Source organism: Microcaecilia unicolor, chromosome 12, assembly GCF_901765095.1.
Source record: "Microcaecilia unicolor chromosome 12, aMicUni1.1, whole genome shotgun sequence".
Taxonomy (NCBI): domain Eukaryota; kingdom Metazoa; phylum Chordata; class Amphibia; order Gymnophiona; family Siphonopidae; genus Microcaecilia; species Microcaecilia unicolor.
This window is the reverse complement of record NC_044042.1, coordinates 76,166,082-76,184,717: the sequence shown is the minus strand read 5'-3', so window position 1 is coordinate 76,184,717 and position 18,636 is coordinate 76,166,082. Positions and strand designations below refer to the sequence as shown.

General features: G+C 40.0%; 1 protein-coding gene across 1 annotated transcript in view; it reads left to right on the top strand.

The window, feature by feature from the left end:
- TANC2 (tetratricopeptide repeat, ankyrin repeat and coiled-coil containing 2) overlaps positions 1-18,636 on the top strand; it is a 931,529-nt gene that overhangs the window by 887,226 nt on the left and 25,667 nt on the right. The window contains exons 22-27 of the mRNA XM_030221414.1: positions 4,821-4,954; positions 5,525-5,648; positions 7,186-7,361; positions 9,995-10,127; positions 14,935-15,026; positions 16,318-16,464. Of these exons, the coding sequence (XP_030077274.1) occupies positions 4,821-4,954; positions 5,525-5,648; positions 7,186-7,361; positions 9,995-10,127; positions 14,935-15,026; positions 16,318-16,464 (806 nt within the window). The remainder of the gene's footprint in view (positions 1-4,820; positions 4,955-5,524; positions 5,649-7,185; positions 7,362-9,994; positions 10,128-14,934; positions 15,027-16,317; positions 16,465-18,636) is intronic.

Sequence of the window (18,636 nt, the reverse complement as noted above, 5' to 3'; positions counted from 1 at the left end):
ATTTGTTTTGAAAGTATTTCCATAGCTTCATTGAGTATCCCCTAGTCTTTGTAGTTTCTGAAAGAGTAAAAAATATAATCACTTCTACTCATTCTACACCTCAATCATATCTCCCCTCAACCGTCTCTTTTCCAAGCTGAAGAACCCAAACCTTTTTAGCCTTTCCTCATATAAGAGGAGTTTCATCCCCTTTATCATTTTGGTCACTCTTCTGTGTATCTTTTCTAATTCCACTATATCTTTTTTGAGATATCAGAACTGAACACAGTACTCAAGGTGAGGTCGCACCATTGAGCGATACAGAGGCATTATAGTATTCTTTGTCTTATTTACCATCCCTTTTACTAATAATTCCTAGCATCCTGTTTGCTTTCTTGGCCGCCGTCACACACTGGACAGAAGATTTCAGCATATTGTCTACAATGACACCTAGATCTTTTTCTTGGGTGCTGACCCCCAGGGTGGATCCTAGCATCAGGTAACTATGATGTGGATTGTTTTTCCCAATGTGTATCACTTTGCATTTGTCCACATTAAATTTCATCTGCCATTTGGATGCCCAGTTTTCAAATTTCCTAAGGTCTTCCTGCAATTTTTCACAGTCCACATGAGTTTTAACAACCTTGAATAGTTTTCTGTCACCTGCAAATTTAATCACTTCACTTGTTCTGATTTCCAGATCATTTATAAATATGTTAAATAGCACCAGTCCCAGTACAGATCCCTGCGGCACCCCACTATTCACCCTTCTCCATTGAGAAAAGTGGCCATTTAACCCTACCCTCTGTTTTCTGTCCAATAACCAATTCCTAATCCACAACAGAACATTGCATCCTATCCCATGACTCTTTAATTTTCTCAGGAGTCTCTCAAGAGGAACTTTGTCAAAAGCTTTCTGAAAATCTAGATACACTACATCTATCAGTCCACCTTTATCGACATGTTTGTTCATGCCTTCAAAGAAATGCAGCAAATTGGTGAAGCAAGATTTCCTTTGGCTGAACCCATGCTGACTCTGTTCCATTAAACCTTGTTTATGTGTTCTGTAATTTTATTCTTTATAATAGTTTCCAATATTTTACCTGGCACTGATGTCGGGCATACTGGTCTGTAATTTCCTAGATCACCCCCTGGAACCCTTTTTAAAAACCAGCGTTACATTGGCCACCCTCCAATCTTAAGGTACTATTTCATTGACAGGTTACAGATTACTAACAGCAGACCAGTAATTTCATGTTTGAGTTCTTTCCAAGTTTATTAAAATTTGATATACTGCTCAAGCAAAGTTCTAGGCAGTTTACAATAGCATTAAAAAATATAAAGAATGCCAGTTAAAACAGGAAAGTAAAGAAGAGAGAGAATCAGCACAGCAAACCATCTTATTTACATATGTACACAGTAAATCCTAAAGATTCCAGAGAAAAATCCCACTGCCCTTGGATTCATGCCATTGGGTCCAGGTGATTTACTACCAGTGTGTTTTTTCTAGTAAAAAAAGGTGCTGGTACTCAAATGCTAGGCCACCCTTCAGGGGTGCGGTGATCACTGAGTGTCAGGCCCCCTGCAACCAGTCTCAGAATCTAAGAGAAGGCAGAATTGGTGTGTAGAGCCTGAGCTCTTTCATTAAAACTTAGGGTCCATGGGTCAATTTTAGCAGACAATGGAAAAGGTGCCCGTACTCAGTACCCCCAAGTACCCCCTCAAAAAAAGCCCTATTTACTACTCATAATTTGTCGATTTGGCTCAGTATATCTTCCAGGTTCATTGAGATTTCTTTCAGTTCCTCCGCATCATCACCCTTGAAAACTATTTCTAGTGCAGGTAGATCTCTAGAAAACAAAAAAGAAGTAATGGTAGTGGAATTCAAACATGTGTGGGATAAATGCAAAGGAATCCTGTTTAGAAGGAATGGATCCATGGAATGTTAGCGGAGATTGGGTGGCAACACCGGTAATTGGGAAGCAAAACCAGTGCTGTGCAGACTACTACGGTCTGTGCCCTGATCGTGACTGAATAAATATGGGTGGGCTGGAGTGTAAATTATAAAGGGCTTCAACGTTAGCTTCAGAACTTTTAGTACAAGAACAGTGCTGGGCAGACTTCTACGGTCTGCGCCCTGAAAATGGCAAGGACAAATCAAGCTAGGGTATACATATAAAATATTGCATACCATGTAAAATGAGTTTCTTATTGGGCAGACTAGATGGACCAAACAGGTCTTTTATCTGCTATCATGTACCATATATGTAAGCACCAAGAACCTTCAAAATTGAGACACATTTCCTTTGATAGTATAGCTTGAAAATCAATCTTCCATTAGTGACCTGACAGGGGCCATGTTTTGGAGCACAGCACCTGCGTCAGGGGTCAAAAGTGTTCTGATATCTAATGGTTTCAATATGCAGCAGCAATGCTTAATCCCTTGCACATCGCAAAATCATCACTCCATGCATAAGAAACCAAGACATGCCCTTAGTACTAAGGTTTCTTATGCATGGAGAGGTGTGAACTCTTGGCTTTTAAGCCAACAATCATTGCCCTAGAATCAAATTATGGAATGCCCTTACCCTCTGCATCATAAATCAAACCATAGTTGCAGCTTTTAAAAAACCTTTTAAGTCCCACCTGTTCTCTGAATCCTTCCCCACTCATGACTAAATGATAACCCTACTTCCCTTTACTGTTTTAATTCTTCTTTCACCTCTGATACTATCTGGATTTTTAGCTTTGTGAACTGCCTACATGCCTATGAGTAGGCCTTGTGCGGTATATCAAATGGGATCAATAAATAAATATCCATTGTGAAATTTGTTGCTGAACTCCAAACTAAAATATGTCAAGGACAAAGACAACATGAATGCATGAAGAGGCTAGAAAATCTGTTTCTCACTTAGCCTTCTTTTAAAGCATGCCTTAAAGATCAGCCATAGCACAAAAATGTCAAAATAGTCCTTATATCCAGTTAATAAAATGATATACTGTTTTCCACCATGCTCATCCAAGATGTTCTCTGTAAAATCAGTGTTTGACTGGAACTAAAAACCGGCCCTGGCATTTGCAACACAGTGGCCCCAATCCATGCGGCAAAATGGCCATGGTACAATTTAACTGGTCCACACTGCCCATAATTGGACCACTCCTTTTAGCATTTGACACACCAGGCTTGCACTTATTCATAGACTGTACCATCCTAGCACCTCAGATATATAGAAGGTGCATAGGTCAAATACAACGAAATAGACAGGAGCCAAATACCACCATGTATAGTCCAACACAATACATAGGGGTGGACCAAAAGACCTCCAGAGCCCAATAGTGGTTATAACAATTTTATTGGCAAAGCACCTCACAAAAGCAAAACCCGACACAAGGCCATGTTTTGGCAGAAGGCCACCTGCCTCAGGGGTCACATACACTAAAAATACAGGGGCCCTTTTACCAAGCTACGGGAAAAGGGCCCTGTGCTGGCGGTGAGGGCCGTTTTTCCCGCACACCAGGGCCCTTTTTACCACAATGTGTAAAAAAGCCCCCAGCACACATGGCCATGTGGTTAGAGAAACCTTACTGCATGCCTGTGCAGCAGAGAGCTCTTACCGCCATCCATGAGGTGGCGATAAGGGCTCTTGCACTAACCCAGCGGTAACCAGGCAGCGTGCAGCGATGCTCGGTTACCACTGGGTTACTGCTGCAAAAGCCATTTCCATGGGTATTTGTTTTTCCCTTGAAAATGGCGCGCGCTCGGGGCAGGACTACCGCCAGTAGCCGTGTTGTGCCAGCGGTAGTTCCGAAAGAGCAAGCGGTAAACCTGTGTTGGGCTTACTGCTGCTCTGTAAAAGGGCCCCATAAAATATAAACAAATGAATAAAAAGAAAACATGTATAGAAAATCATCATGCATAAGAAATCAATAAACATGCATATATTAATTCAAATTCTTGGCAATTCTTCAAAAAAAAAAGAAAAGAACATAAATGAGAAATCATGCATAAAAAAATCAGTGGATACACATATATGAATTAAAAAACTTCAATGTCAATTCTCAAGAAAACACTTAGAGGCTCACCCCCAGAAAAACACAGCTCACAAAGCCTCACAGGACTTATAAAGTATGGACTTGCAGGGTCACACAACAACCTGTGAGGCTTTGTGATTCTGTGTTTTTGAACTAGGTGCCTTAGAGGCATATTTTCAAAGCACTTAGCCTTCCAAAGTTCCATAGAAACCTATGGAACTTTGGAAGGCTAAGTGCTTTGAAAATATGCCTCTTAGTGTCTACGTGCATTACTTTACAGAATACGCTTAGACAGTTGTATGCATAAATTCTAATTAATGCCAATTAGTGTCAATAATTGGTTGTGGCAGTTATCAGCACTGATTGGCTCGTTAATTAAGTTGTGCGCACAAATCCAGAATAAGACCGGATTTGCGTGCGCAGCTTTAGTCACACTATATAGAATCCGGGGAATAGTGCTTTACATTGCATGACAGCTGTAAAGAAGATCATTAGTGGTAATGTTTATTAACAAACTGACGTACTGGAAGGGATCTTAATTTGGATAAAGTTTGATTTACACCCTACAAGGCCTGTAATGAGTGGAGAGCGTTTGCTTTACAGTATTAGGAAATAATATACACTGGGGAGGTTTATTAAAGTAATTTAAAGCTGTAGTCTTCTGATATACCCTGATACCTGAGACTTCTAGGTACATAAAATCCTATTTGTTATCGAGAGGGAATCTTAAACAGCACTGCACAAAACATCTTGCTTGACCAATCCAAAACCATTCTGAAATGCACGTGTTCCGTGTGTTTGTCTTCCAGCACTAACGGCGGCGGCAGGGCGGGGCAAGTTGGAGGTTTGTCGTCTGCTTTTGGAGCAAGGTGCAGCTGTGGCTCAGCCAAACAGACGTGGTGTGGTCCCTTTATTCAGTGCAGTACGGCAGGGACATTGGCAGGTAACAATGTTTGAATTCCCTGTAGGTTTTATTCATTTTGAAAGAGCAGAGAAAAGATTTACATCCTGTTTGTATAATCATTGGTGCTTTACAGTTTATCTTGTATAGATATAAATGTGCAAAGCTCAATTAAGAGAAGTGTCCCGGTTAAAAACATCTATTTAAAAAAAAAGGATAGGTCAAGAGAAATTAGTGCAGAATATATGAGTAAAAGGATTGTGACATGCTGACAGATTATCAGATATTAACCATCTAATTTTGCAATTGGCCATGTTTGTTATCTATGAGTATTGTACATGTTACAGAACATTTGGGCAGAAGAGGAGCCTGCTGGCGTGTGCCCTAGCCCATAAACAAGAATTTCCAGGATAAGCTAGTTTTTTGGGCATCACCTATTGCCATCGAAAACATCTTTAAACAGCTTTCAACTACATGGGCGATATTGCTTCCTTAAGTGGGTTTTCTCTGAAGTTGATGATATCTGGTTGAAGGTTATGTTGTTTGCTTTGCCGTACATCCTTGCCCTAGTGCTAAAATCTTCTGGTATCTTTACTTTCTGTATTTTTGCAGATCGTAGACCTGCTGCTCACACATGGCGCTGATATAAACATGGCAGACAAGCAGGGTCGGACCCCTCTGATGATGGCAGCCTCGGAGGGGCACCTGGACACTGTGGAATTCTTACTAGGGCAAGGTTTGTCCCTGCTCTCCCATGATGCTGCAGCAAGGAATGTAAATGAATTAGAGGTCAATATTCAACGTGATTAAACAGTCAGGAGAGGCTTCTGGTCACGTGTAGGGCTATCCAGAGATATTCAGCGGTACCTAACCAGACAGTGCCACTGAATATCCCCTCTAACAACCAGTGGCTAGTTTATGGGCAGTCTGGGGTGGAGTTAGGGCAGAGTGGAAACTTAGGCAGTTAGCGGCAATTTTCAGTCCGCTAACCTGCTAAGTAGCTATATAAAGTTGGGACAGCAAAACAACTGTGCTAACTTTGTAGTGAATTAACCAGGCACCTGTCTTAAATTAGCCAGTGCCTGGTTAACTGGTGGTCATACCTGGATGTTCATTGCCAAGAGTCACACATGTCCTAGCGTTGAATATCCATGGTTGGTTCAGTGTGCAACTGAAAGCAGCTTGTCAGTCACTTACCGTCTCAGGCTGAATATCGACCCCTTAATTTAAATTAGAATTTCTGTTACACTTAATGCAATTGAATTCAAGGCAGATTACAATCTGTAGAAACAAATTATTAAAACAATATAAAAATTCTAATTTTTTATTTAAGTTTAACAAAATAAAAAAAAAAATCAAGCTTCAACATCCATAATATGATAAATCTGATTATAATAAATTTCAATGAATCCGTCATACCCTAGTACAATAAAATATATTTCAACAAATCAGTCATACAACCCAGTTTCCACAGCTATTACATTCAGCAATATTCCTAGTATCCTTCCTTATTTTATCAAATACTCCTGAAATAACCAGGTTTTAAGCATCTTCCTAAAAATTTAATAAGAACTGTTCCATTTCAGTTTGGTAATTTGTTCCAAAAGACAGACGCTTTTAACCTGCAATTATGAACTGAAGGAGGTTTTGACAGAAAATGTCTCTTTGATCTTAAATTTCTATTAGGACAATAAGTTTCTGATAACTTCTGTAAATAAGGAGAAGCCATCCCATTCATTATTTTGAAATCCCACATTAATATCTTAAAACTTACCTTAACTGTATTGGTAGACAATGTACTTGGTTTAAATTTAACCATTTGTGAGGTTTCTACAGAATCATGAAAACTAACAGCTCCTGCCCTGCTCAACTGAGTTTGTGTCATTTTCCCTTTCCTACCTTTCTTGGCAAGAGGAGAAAAGTACTGATGCCATGGACCATATAGTTGGCTGCTTCAGGGAGCCAGTGTTGTGCTTCTTCATGGTTCAAAGTATTAGTATAGCTCTTGATGGTAAAAGAAAAGGACAGAGCCAGAGACATCCCCATTATCATTCTCCTCCTCCTCCTTTCATCTGCTCCAATCAGAAGTGGTGGCAGCTGGTGAGAGGGATCATTAGAGGGGGTGAGATTCCTTTTCACCATAAAAAAAAAAAAGGAGTTAGATATTCATGAAAAGTCTGATAACTCCCTCCAACTTAAGCAATGTAGGTATTCTTCAAAAGTGGTTTCTTCATCCAGCAGAGGCCTAATGTAATAACTGTAATTTTTTCCAGGTGCATCAATAGCCCTGATGGACAAAGAGGGACTGACTGCTCTTAGCTGGGCCTGTCTGAAAGGGCACCTTTCTGTGGTACGCTCCCTGGTGGAAAGTGGAGCAGCTACTGACCATGCTGACAAGAATGGACGGACGCCTCTGGATCTGGCAGCTTTTTATGGTGATGCAGAGGTGGTGAGTAGCTTTGCACTGCCAGCACCTGTCCTGAAGTGAATACCAAGCAGATCAGCCCACTAAATCCTCACATAGTTGTGCTGCAAATGTGCTTCACCTTCGATCTGGGCATGCACTAATATTTACTGAGAATGTAAAGGGAAATTTTAAAATTGCAATATACGTAATGGTATACTACAAAAAAAAGAAAGAAAGGTCAGCAATAGCTTAATGGTTGAGCATAAAAATCAATAGCATTACATAACATAATCTGGTTCTTATATACCGCAAATACCTCTATAAGTGGTTCACTGTGATTTACCGCATGGCCATGTGTGCCTGAGGTCTTTTTACCTGCTGCAGTAAAAATGGCTGTGGCACGTGGGAAAAATGGCCCCTGCCACTAGCACAAGGCCCTTTTTCCCACAGCTTGGTAAAAGAACCTCTAACTGCGCAAAATCAGAAACTGAAAAATAATAACAAATTGAACAAAGCTGGCGAAGATAATAAAAAGAACAACTAACAACATGAGAAATATGAAAATCAAAAGAGAGACCCACATTTAACTCAACCGCCAAACTATACGCATGATCCTTAACTGATACAGTGGATCCGTCCCACAATACTACAGGACAAGGAAAGGAACAGCTCCATATTCAACTGAAGTTTGTTCTTAGTCATCCAATTCTTTATAGCATTCAAACAAGACAACATTTGTCAAGTTGACCATCACGAGAAGCACTAAAAGGAACGTACAGTTGAATATCATCAGCAAAAGTATGAATATGAAGCCCATAATCCAAAGCAATATCAATCACCGGTCTAATATACAAGTTAAACAATAATGATAAGAACACCCTGGGGTACTCCGAAAAACAGAGTCTTAGGTTCCAAAAGATCTGACCCAACAAGAATCAGCTGTCTTCTACCTTCCAAAAAGGATTGAAGCCAATATAGAGCTGTACCACAAACACCAGTCTCAAATAATCTTGCCAATAAAAATGGAATGATCCAAAGTGTCAAAGGCAGCATTTAAATCGAATGGCACCAAGAGAACATCAAAGGCTTCCATACTGAGACTGTTACATAGCTACGAGACCTTCCATGATTTTTACAAATAGAGGTATTGAAACAACTGGCCTATAATTTGATACTATATTCAGTGGTTCCCTGGGATCTTTCAAAATAGGACTATGTATAATCTCATTCATGCGAGATGGAAAACTTCCTATAGATAGGAAGTAGTGTAACCATTCCTGAACAAATAGCTTAAATTCAGATGGAGCCTTTTTCATCAAATAAGGGGGGCAGACATCTAACTGACAATAAGAATTAACATACTTAGGGGGTCTTTTATAAAGGTGCGCTAGTGTTTCTACCACACTTTAAAAATTCATGTGCGCCAAATACTAAGATGCCCATAGGAATATAATGTCAAAAAATGTAACCAGAGAATAGTAAAGTGGAAACAAAATATAGATAGAACATTGACCCCACCCCAAACGAGACTACACACAAGTGATTTAAATCTCTAAGGGTGGTTGAGCATCTCAATCATAGAACTTCTCCTTGGTTTTTATTTTTTGTTTTTTACAAATCGTTCACAAAGCCACACAGTAGTGAATAACTAAATAAAGAATTTTCCAAAAGGTGCTCAACCACCCTTAGAGATTTAAATCACTTGTGTGTAGTCTCATTTGGGTGAGTCAATACTCTGAGAACTCTCCAAATCTGTTCAAAAAAATGTGTTATCCATTTGTTGTTTCAAGGGTGGGATCAATGTTCTATCTATATTTTGTTTCCACTTTACTATTCTCTGGTTCCATTTTTTGACATTTGATGATTTTCATCAGGGAGTTAATTTTGGGATCAATTTTTGTTTCATAGGAATATAATGGGCATGTTAGTGTTTAGCGCACACTAAAAATGCTAGCACATCTTTGTAAAAGGAGCCCTTAGTAAACAATGTTATCAAATCAGACTGATACGGGCAAGAAAATTCTGTCCAAAGTTGATTCACAGATATTGTCTCTCTAATATAGGCAACCATATCTAAATCTGCTATATTTGTAGAATTAACAAATTGAGGCTTAATTGTTTGAGCTTTGTTTTGAAAATAATCTGCTAATTGATTAGCTGAAGGGGACTTATTTGAAAGCCCATGACTGTTATTTCTTGAGTATTAGTCAAAGTGGACACTAATTGAAATAATTTTTTAGTATCTGAAATGCCAGTTCCAATGTATTTAGAATAGTAATTTTTTCCTTGCTTCTGTCAGTTTGTGTTTATAGTCGGAAATTTCCTTTCTCCAATTTAATTTATTCTGCATACTGGGATCTTTTTTTCAAGATACATCATTTCTGTTTCAACTGTAAAAGGTCTGCATAAAACCATTTCTTTTTCTGTTTATCACAATTGGTCTTTTTATATAATGGAGCAATTTTATTAAGAACTACTTCAGCTAACTGATTCCAATTATCAGTAAAGAATATAGGATCATTAGCTGTTTTAAGATTAAAATGTTCCCAAAACTGAGCAGTATCAATCCTTTTCCTAACATCGTAGCTTTGCTTAAAGTAGAAAACTAGAATTGAAACCCCTGGCATTTTTTAAATTTGCACGTTTGCATTCGTAGTCTTATCTTTCTGTTTCAGGTTCAGTTTCTGGTGGATCATGGCGCTATGATTGAGCATGTGGATTACAGTGGCATGCGTCCTCTGGACCGGGCTGTGGGATGTCGCAACACTTCGGTGGTGGTAACCCTTCTGAAGAAAGGAGCTAAAATAGGTAGGACCAAGGGAGGGGAAGCAGATTGTGATCTGAGAGCTTTAAAATAGTATCCTCAGTCTCTGGTAGTCTAATGCACACGTGAGGCGATACATGTTGGTGACACTGCATTCCTCCAGAGCTGAGTCAGTTTCATGTCTGCTTAGAGAATGACATGGGGACAAAGTTTGTCCCTGTCCCCGTGGGCTCTTTGTCGTCATACTACTACTACTACTTATCATTTCTATAGCGCTACTAGACATACATAGTGCTGTACACTTGAACATGAAAAGACAGTCCCTGCTCGACAGAACTTACAATCTAATTAGGACAGACAAACAGGACAAATAAGAGATAAAGGAATATTAAAAATGAGGATGATAAAATAAGGGTTCTGAACAAGTGAATAAGGGTTAGGAGTTAAAAGCAGCATCAAAAAGGTGGGCTTTTAGCTTAGATTTGAAGACGGCCAGAGATGGAACTTGACGTCCCGCCTCAGGAAGTCTATTCCAGGCATATGGTGCAGCAAGATAAAAGGAACGGAGTCTGGAGTTAGCGGTGGAGGAGAAGGGTGCAGATAAGAGAGATTTACCCAGTGAACGGAGTTCCCGGGGAGGAGTGTAGGGAGAGATGAGAGTGGAGAGGTACTGAGGAGCTGCAGAGTTAATGCACTTATAAGTCAATAAGTCATCTGCAGAAGCCATGAATACTTATGATTTTATATTTAAATCTTTTTATTAACGTATAAAAAGGAACAATATGCTGTGCAACTGTTGTGTATAAATTACAAATAGAAAACAATAATAACAATGAGCAGCTATAATAACCCTCCTTCCCACCATCACCACCCTCTACCCTTCCAACTAGAAAATGATACGGGGACAAAGTTTGTCCCTGACCCTGTGGGCTCTGTCCCTGTCCCTGTGGGATCTGTTCCCGCTCTGTCCCCATCCTCACGGTTACTGCGGTTCCCCGTCCCCTTGTCATTCTCTATGTCTGCTCCTGTTACTGATTGGAATAGACTGCATCACTCAAGCTGTGACTTTTCCTGGTCTCTCATCAGACGGAAGCTGTTTCATTGTGTAGTGATGTCAGTCAAGGCAGGAGCACATCCTTAACTGAATATTCCTTTTAGTTATGCAGTAACTGTTTAAACATAACATGACTTTTACCAGAAAACTGTGTCATACTAAAGGAGCCTAAATTGCTTCATCTTAAAAGTGTCTGGAAGAAAAAATTCATTGCACGTGTAATACTTCTGGTTTTTGTGATATTTTCCAAACCTGTTGCTTTACTGTCTATATTGAAGTGAATTGACAACCATTTTAGCAGGGATCATAAAAATCAGTATTAGACTATTAACTGATAACGTTCATCTTATGCAATTTAAAAAAAAAAAAAAACAAAGATCTAAAGGCACTCTGCACGTACATTGTGTGTTTCTGAAAATGCACAAGTCAGGATAAGTCCCACTAGTCTATTTAGAAGCAGGGCTTTTCCCCTCTGCAGCAGTGTCAGCACAAACTAAAACTGCTACCTAGCCACTTTTCTAGTCTCCCAATCCCTGGCCGGCTGCATGTAGAGCACATGGCTGGAGGGTTTAGTCTGTGCTTTTCTCCATGACACAGATTGTTAGTTTCCTCTTCCCATTCATTCCTTTGCACTGAAGAATATATGTGCATGAAGTCCTTGAACATCTGATGGACAATTAAATTGCGACTAAGCCCAAACCTGTCCTTGAACACATTCTTAGTGGGTAACTCCACTTCTGCTGCTCTATCACACATTTTTGAATCTTTTTTTTAAAATAATAATAAGTAGTAGTAGTGCAATTCTTATTGTTATTTATATAATGCCTTGAAGCCCAAAGATCAACATGGTGTACATTCAGGTATTTTTATGTCCCTGGAGGGCTCACAGTTCTTTTGTACCTGAATGTACTTGGCAGGTAGAAAAAAAAAAGAAGCAAAATCTTCAACCTGCTATTCTCTCCATTTCTCAAATCCAAATAAATATTGCTTTTTTAAAAATATTGCTTCTAATCAACAGCTGCTACCTCTTTAATTCTAAGCATAGTGGTGTATGGCTATACCTATTTATCAGATACTAGCGCACACACACCTTCAAAGCAGGAATGCATCATCAAAGAGGCAAGAAATGACATGGGAACATGGTGATAATAGAAGTCAACAAATTCATTTAAAAAGGGGGAGGAGAATCAGAAATAAGAGTAATGGTAATAGCCTAACATGATGTAGTGCATAATATAGAACAATGCCTTGAGAAGCTGTGAAAAGGTGACCACACCTGGAGAGGACAGCTTAGGAACAAGGGACAGACAGATGGACAGTTTGAGGTAGTCTGGACAGTGTTGCTGCTGTGTTTGCATTTGCTGTGGTAGCTGCTGCTGCTGCTTTCACCGGTTGCGTCTCTCTGCTACCAGGGCTCCCAGCACCCACCTCTTCTGCTTCACTACTGGCCTGCTCACTCACTTTTTATAGTCTCTCGTGAAATGGATTTTTGCTGGGTACATCGGCTTTTTTGCTGCTGCTTCTCACTGCTGCTTTTCCCTTTCTTTTTTTTTTTTTCACCTTCATCCATTTTTTTTCTTCTTCACCCCTCCACCACTCTCTTAATTTTTGAAGGGTGTCAGACGCTTCCAAGCCGGCCCCGAGGTATAATTTTCACAATTGTCTGCATCAGATATAATCTGATGGTGTTTGGCCTTGCTTCTCTTTATTTGGTGTTTGCTGCATGAGTTTCTTCTTTGCCCCAGATCTTTTAATTTATCCCACTTAAAAATATATATGTATGTGCTTAAATATGTATATACATATATGTATGTGTTCTTGACTGTTGCAGAGACTAACTTGAACTATAGAAGTGATTAACTCACTGCCCTGTAAAAAATCTTAAAACATCATAATTGCACTCTGTGAATGATATTGAAGGCTTTCCCCAGTCAATTGCCTTCATAATGTGAGACTCTTGTTTTCGTAAGAGTACCTTGCATACAAGTAAGCAGTTTCCACAGTGAAATTTCATGAGACAGAAAAGTAGAAATAGTAGCTTCATTAATTTTGGGTGAGTGAGTTTCAGACATCCAAGGAGAATACTTAATAGCACATTCTGTATTTTTATTGTTTAATCACTGAAAATATTTTTGTATTTTCTACTTGATTAGCAATGCCTTAGTAGCACTGCAAGAAGACCTTCCATGAGAAAAACATTTGCTTCCAAGGTGCCAGAACAGCACAGCAAGCCATGGTCCTCTGATCCATTAATATGGAACTGACAACTGCTTACACAACTTGTCATAACATCCAGGAGCATTTGTTCTGCTCTTCTGGGGCATACTTAAGTTGAATAAAAGACCGTGATTTACACTGAGCCGTTTAAACTTGCTAACTTAAAAAGTTGAATGTGGAACTACTTCCCAAGATTAGACAGCATGACACTATATCCTCGGGACAAACTAACCTTTTCTCAGAACTTTCTGCTGGGTGGGCCACTGTAACCCCCCGTCCAGGGGAGACTTGAGAGAACCCAGCTCCCAAACAGATTCTGCAGGGGCCCGCAGCACTGCTGGTGATGAAATTATGTTTTTCTGTTGTATGCTGTATGCCTCAAATGTAGAACATAGCGCTATAATATAGCACTATGCACTAGCTTTATGAATCCTGAGGAAATACTTCAGTCTCACTGACTTTCTAAATAGATGAAATGAGTCTTTAAGAATTAATGCCAGCTGGACAAATAACTCATATAGTTTCCATTTCCTCTATATTTCATGTTTATACAGAATTTCTCTGCACTTGCCCCTGATCACTTCTATGATTGTGACATCACAATAATTAGGTGGGTCACAGGAAGAAATGGTGATGAGATAAACAATGGAATTCCCTTTCCTATCAATGTTCCCTTCCTTTCCTATGAAAGGTGACCAGTAACTACAGATGCCAAGTTCCCTTTTAGTCTTGCTGTGGACTGTAAAGCAGTACTCTCTCAGAGCATTAATTTAGTTGGTTTGTCTCTTTCAATTTTAGAAATCAAGGTACAGTTCTGATTGGTGTACTGACATCAGCAAATGCTGAACAGAATGGCTTTGCATGGCGCTTATGATCTGATTGGAAAATAAGGCCCATTTAGGTTGGACTAGGATCAGCATTAGGGTCAGGAGCCCCTTGTGAAGAGCTATAAAACACAGAAAGAGAAATTTAAAAATTGAAAGTAACCTAATGTTGCATTTAACTCTTTGCAATAGTCTATTCCTGATCACATTTAATGGTACTTTATTGCTAAGGACTAATCATAATCCTGTTTTTAGGACATAAGTTCTATTGTCCTATGTTTTTATTAACATAAGAAGGGATGTTGAAGAACCCCATTTGCCCCTACCCCAGGGAAGCAAGTACTTGCTTCCACTGGCACATTACAAACTGGCTAAGCTATAGATTTAAATATCTTGATTCTCTCCTATTCATCTTTGGATATTATTTCTGAAAATGAAATGCTACAGGCAGCTATGCCCTTGGTTGAGAAAGGTGGGGAGGAGGTCACCTACTGAGAGGTCTATGTAGTTTGAAGACTTTTAAAAATAAGAATCAGGATGCTGTGAAGCGAGAAAAACAAAGCCAACAGCTCTACGGCATTGTGTTCCTAAGGCCACATCAAGTTTGTTCTCTCCAGCAGAAATCCCATATATTTCTCCTCCTTGGCTTTTCTCCCCTCCTTTTTTTGTCTTTTTTTTTTAATTCCCTTGGCTTCCTTGCCACCCTTGCATTGTATGAGTTTTTCTTTTACCCATCATGCATCCTGTACACTGCAGGTCCAGCAACCTGGGCGATGGCCACCTCCAAGCCTGACATCATGATCATCCTGCTGAGCAAGCTGATGGAGGAGGGGGACATGTTCTACAAGGTGAGGCCATGCAAGCAGGACTTTCTGCTGCTCTAATTACTAAGGGCTGATGATGCACAACCAAGCTATTCCAAAACAGACATTGCTTTGGTTTTGTCATCCCTGTTTTTTAATATCATAAATGATGTAAAACTGAAAGTCTTAACTAAGGTTATCATTAAACCAGAAAAACAAAGAAAATATTTTCCTGGTGGAATTTTGTCTTGTGATCTATTTGCAAATCCTTCATTGCACACTAGGAAGTTCTGACCCATACATTTTACCTCATGGGAGGACTCTTCCTATGGGATGGTATATCACCAAGAAATAATTTTTTTTATCTGTAGATAACCAACAAAATCAGTATTTCTTTACCTGTATCCATTAAGTTCTGAAAAGACCACATAGAGGCATATTTTCAAAGCACTTAGCCTTCCAAAGTTCCATAGAAACCTATGGAACTTTGGAAGGCTAAGTACTTTGAAAATATAAGAAACTAGTAATCTTTGTCATGGATATTTTACATCCATTTACAAATGGGAAAAATGTGCTTGGTCAGCTTTTACAGTCAGCAGTACTAATACGTGTGTCTTAGTATGTTGTAAAAAAGGGGCCCTGGTCCCTATTTTATAGCCAACCAAACAGCAGCAGCAGCGATCTAAGAAAGGACAAACCCTGCAGGAGTTTATCCAAATGTCAACTTTAATGGAAACAGGACCCAACTGGCCAAGTTTAGGAAAAGCCTTTGTCAAGGGTCACATAGGTTTCCACAATACATTCACAGATTCAATGCATGTACTTCAATACCTGCACAGAAAAAGCTCTGGTCCAATTCCAAAAGTCAGTAACTATCGAGTCTGACAAAGGTTTTTCTGAAACTTGGCCAGGTTGGGTCCTGTTTCCATTAAAGTTGATATTTGGATAAACTCTTGCAATGTTTGTCCTTCCTTGCATTGCTGCTGCTATTTAGTTGTCTGTTCTGCTTTTGCAGTAGACTGCCTCCTGTTTGTTTCTGCTTCCCTATTTTATAGCACCAGAATTAACTGTCTATTTATAGAAGCCTCAGAATTAGCCCATCTTTTAGTGTTATTAGTTCTGTAGCATTGTCTGTCTTTATGGCCATGTGCAAGACACTGCCCCTCCCCCAAGGGAAGTTAGGGGTTGTTCAAGGTCTAGTGGTGATTTCTGTACTATAGGTGTTTGCTGTGGCTGGTTCAGCCCAGGTTGATTAATCATTTCCTGTTATAAAGGAGGTTCCATGAATCGATGCTACACTTTTTAAATGTTATTCTCATTTTCCTTCTGACTGCAGAAAGGCAAAGTGAAAGAGGCTGCACAGCGCTACCAGTATGCCCTGAAGAAATTTCCAAGGGAAGGCTTTGGAGAAGACTTGAAAACTTTTCGAGAGCTAAAGGTGTCCCTCCTCCTCAATCTGTCTCGCTGCAGAAGAAAAATGAATGTAAGTTGTAGGCATGGTTGCTGCTCCACATCATCACTGACACTGACTTTCTCAGAGAGATCCTTCTGGCAGGGAGTGAAATTGACTTTCAGTGAGGTATCACTGTTTGAAATGGTTCCCTGAAAACCCGTGGACCTCCAGACCAAATAATCTGCAGAAGTATGAAAATGGTTATGTGATGTCATTCACATTTCTTAAAAGGAGCAAACTTTTACACTTTCTAGAGATGCTCAGTAAAATGGCACGAACATTGGGTGGATTCCTCTTGTATAGTATTCCCTAGGAGGAGAAAATATACTTAAATCTGGAATGCTATATATCCAGATATAGGTAACTCATATGTCTTCCATATTCCACGTTACAGTAGTCCCTCATCACATTATTTGCTATTTATAAAGACAGCCATGGTAGTAAATGCTGCCATTTAGAAGAAATCAAGTTTGTTTTAGCTCTGGTATGCTATAAGGAGGGAGCATTGTTCTTACATAAGGGGCCCTTTTACTAAGCCACATAAGCGTCTACGCACACCCAGTGCACGCCAAAATGGAGTTACCGCCCAGCTACCTCTTGGCTCTTGCGGTAATTTTATTTTTGCCACGCGTCCGATATGTGCGTCCGAAAAATAATTTTTATTTTTGGAAGTGTGTATTAGACACGCACCAAGTGGCATTTGACGCGAGTAGGTCATTACTGCTCAGTTACCACCTGAGACTTTACCACTAGGTTAATGACTGGCAGTAAGGTCTCAGACCCAAAATGGACGCGCGGCAATTTTCATTTCGGCAAAAATTTTTAAAAGGCATTTTTTACAGGTGCGCTGAAAAATGATATCTGCGCGCACCCAAAACACGCATCTACACTACCGCAGGCCATTTTTCAGCACCCCTTTGTAAAAGGGCCCTTGAGTTTTACTTAGCAAACAGACATGAGCAAAAATAGTTTATGAATAGCAAGACATATGCAGTTAGTCAATGAATTCTTTGAATGTGGGGATGACAGCATGTGAATATACACAGTGCATATACACTGAAACCGTGGTATAATGCGGCCTGATATAGTTCAAATTCAGATATAATTCATGGCTTCCGAAGATACGTATCAAATTTTTTACTAAAATATAATTACTAAATTATAATTAGAACTTAACTTGGTTATATCATTGATTTCAATGGTTTTGCAGGAAAGAAGCAGAAATGCACTTTGGACCCTATTATATAAATGGCACTCCAACTTGGATGCCTTTTATAGAATAGCGTCTAATACCAGGATCCGTGCCTAACTTTTAGGCATGAGGATTTACATCAACTGAAACCTGGCATAAATCCCCAATGCCCAGTGCAGATTGAGCGTATTCTGTAATAGCAGTAGCATAGCTATGTGGAGCCACGGGGGCCTGGGCCCCTGTAGATTTGGCCCTGGACCTCCCTGCCAATGACCCTCTTGACCCCCCCCCCCCCTCTCTGTTTCTGTGAGTCTGATGTCCTGCACGTACAATGTGCAGGACGTCAGACTCACAGAAACAGAAAGAAAGCCTTTCGCTGGAAAAAGAGGACCTTGGCTGGCGGGGGTTGGGGTCCCCTGCCAGCAAAGGTAGGCGACGGCGGAGGAGGGATGGCTGCGGGTGGGGGGTCGAAAGGGTCATCGGCAGGGAGAGTCAAAGTTGCTGGGGGGGGGTCGGCGGCGAGGGGGCTAAAATGTGCCCCCTCACCTCGGGCTCTGGACCCCCCCTCCCGCCGAAGTCTGGCTAAGTCCCTGTGTAATAGTGCCTATAAGTTCTTGGAACACTCATGACCCACCCATGCCTCTTCCATTGCCATATTCCCTTTTCAGATCCAAGCACTAGGATTTACATGCGCATCTTTGTAGAATAAGCCTATCAAGATGTGCACATAAATTCTAGTTGTTGCCTATTAGCAGCGATAATTGATTATTAGCGCCCATTTATCGGTGCTAATTGGTTTGGTTTTCAATTAAATTGCACGCCAGAATTGAGCATGCGCTAAAATTTCCACTTGAAATTTTGAATGCCATATATAGAATCCAGGGGATCTTGGTTAAGCATATGTCCAGAAATCACACTTCTGGTTGTTCGTTGGCAACATTCATTCATAGTTTCATTTGCATGTTGGTATCGTATTGTTTGCTTAGTTCTTGCCATACTGTATTTCTGTC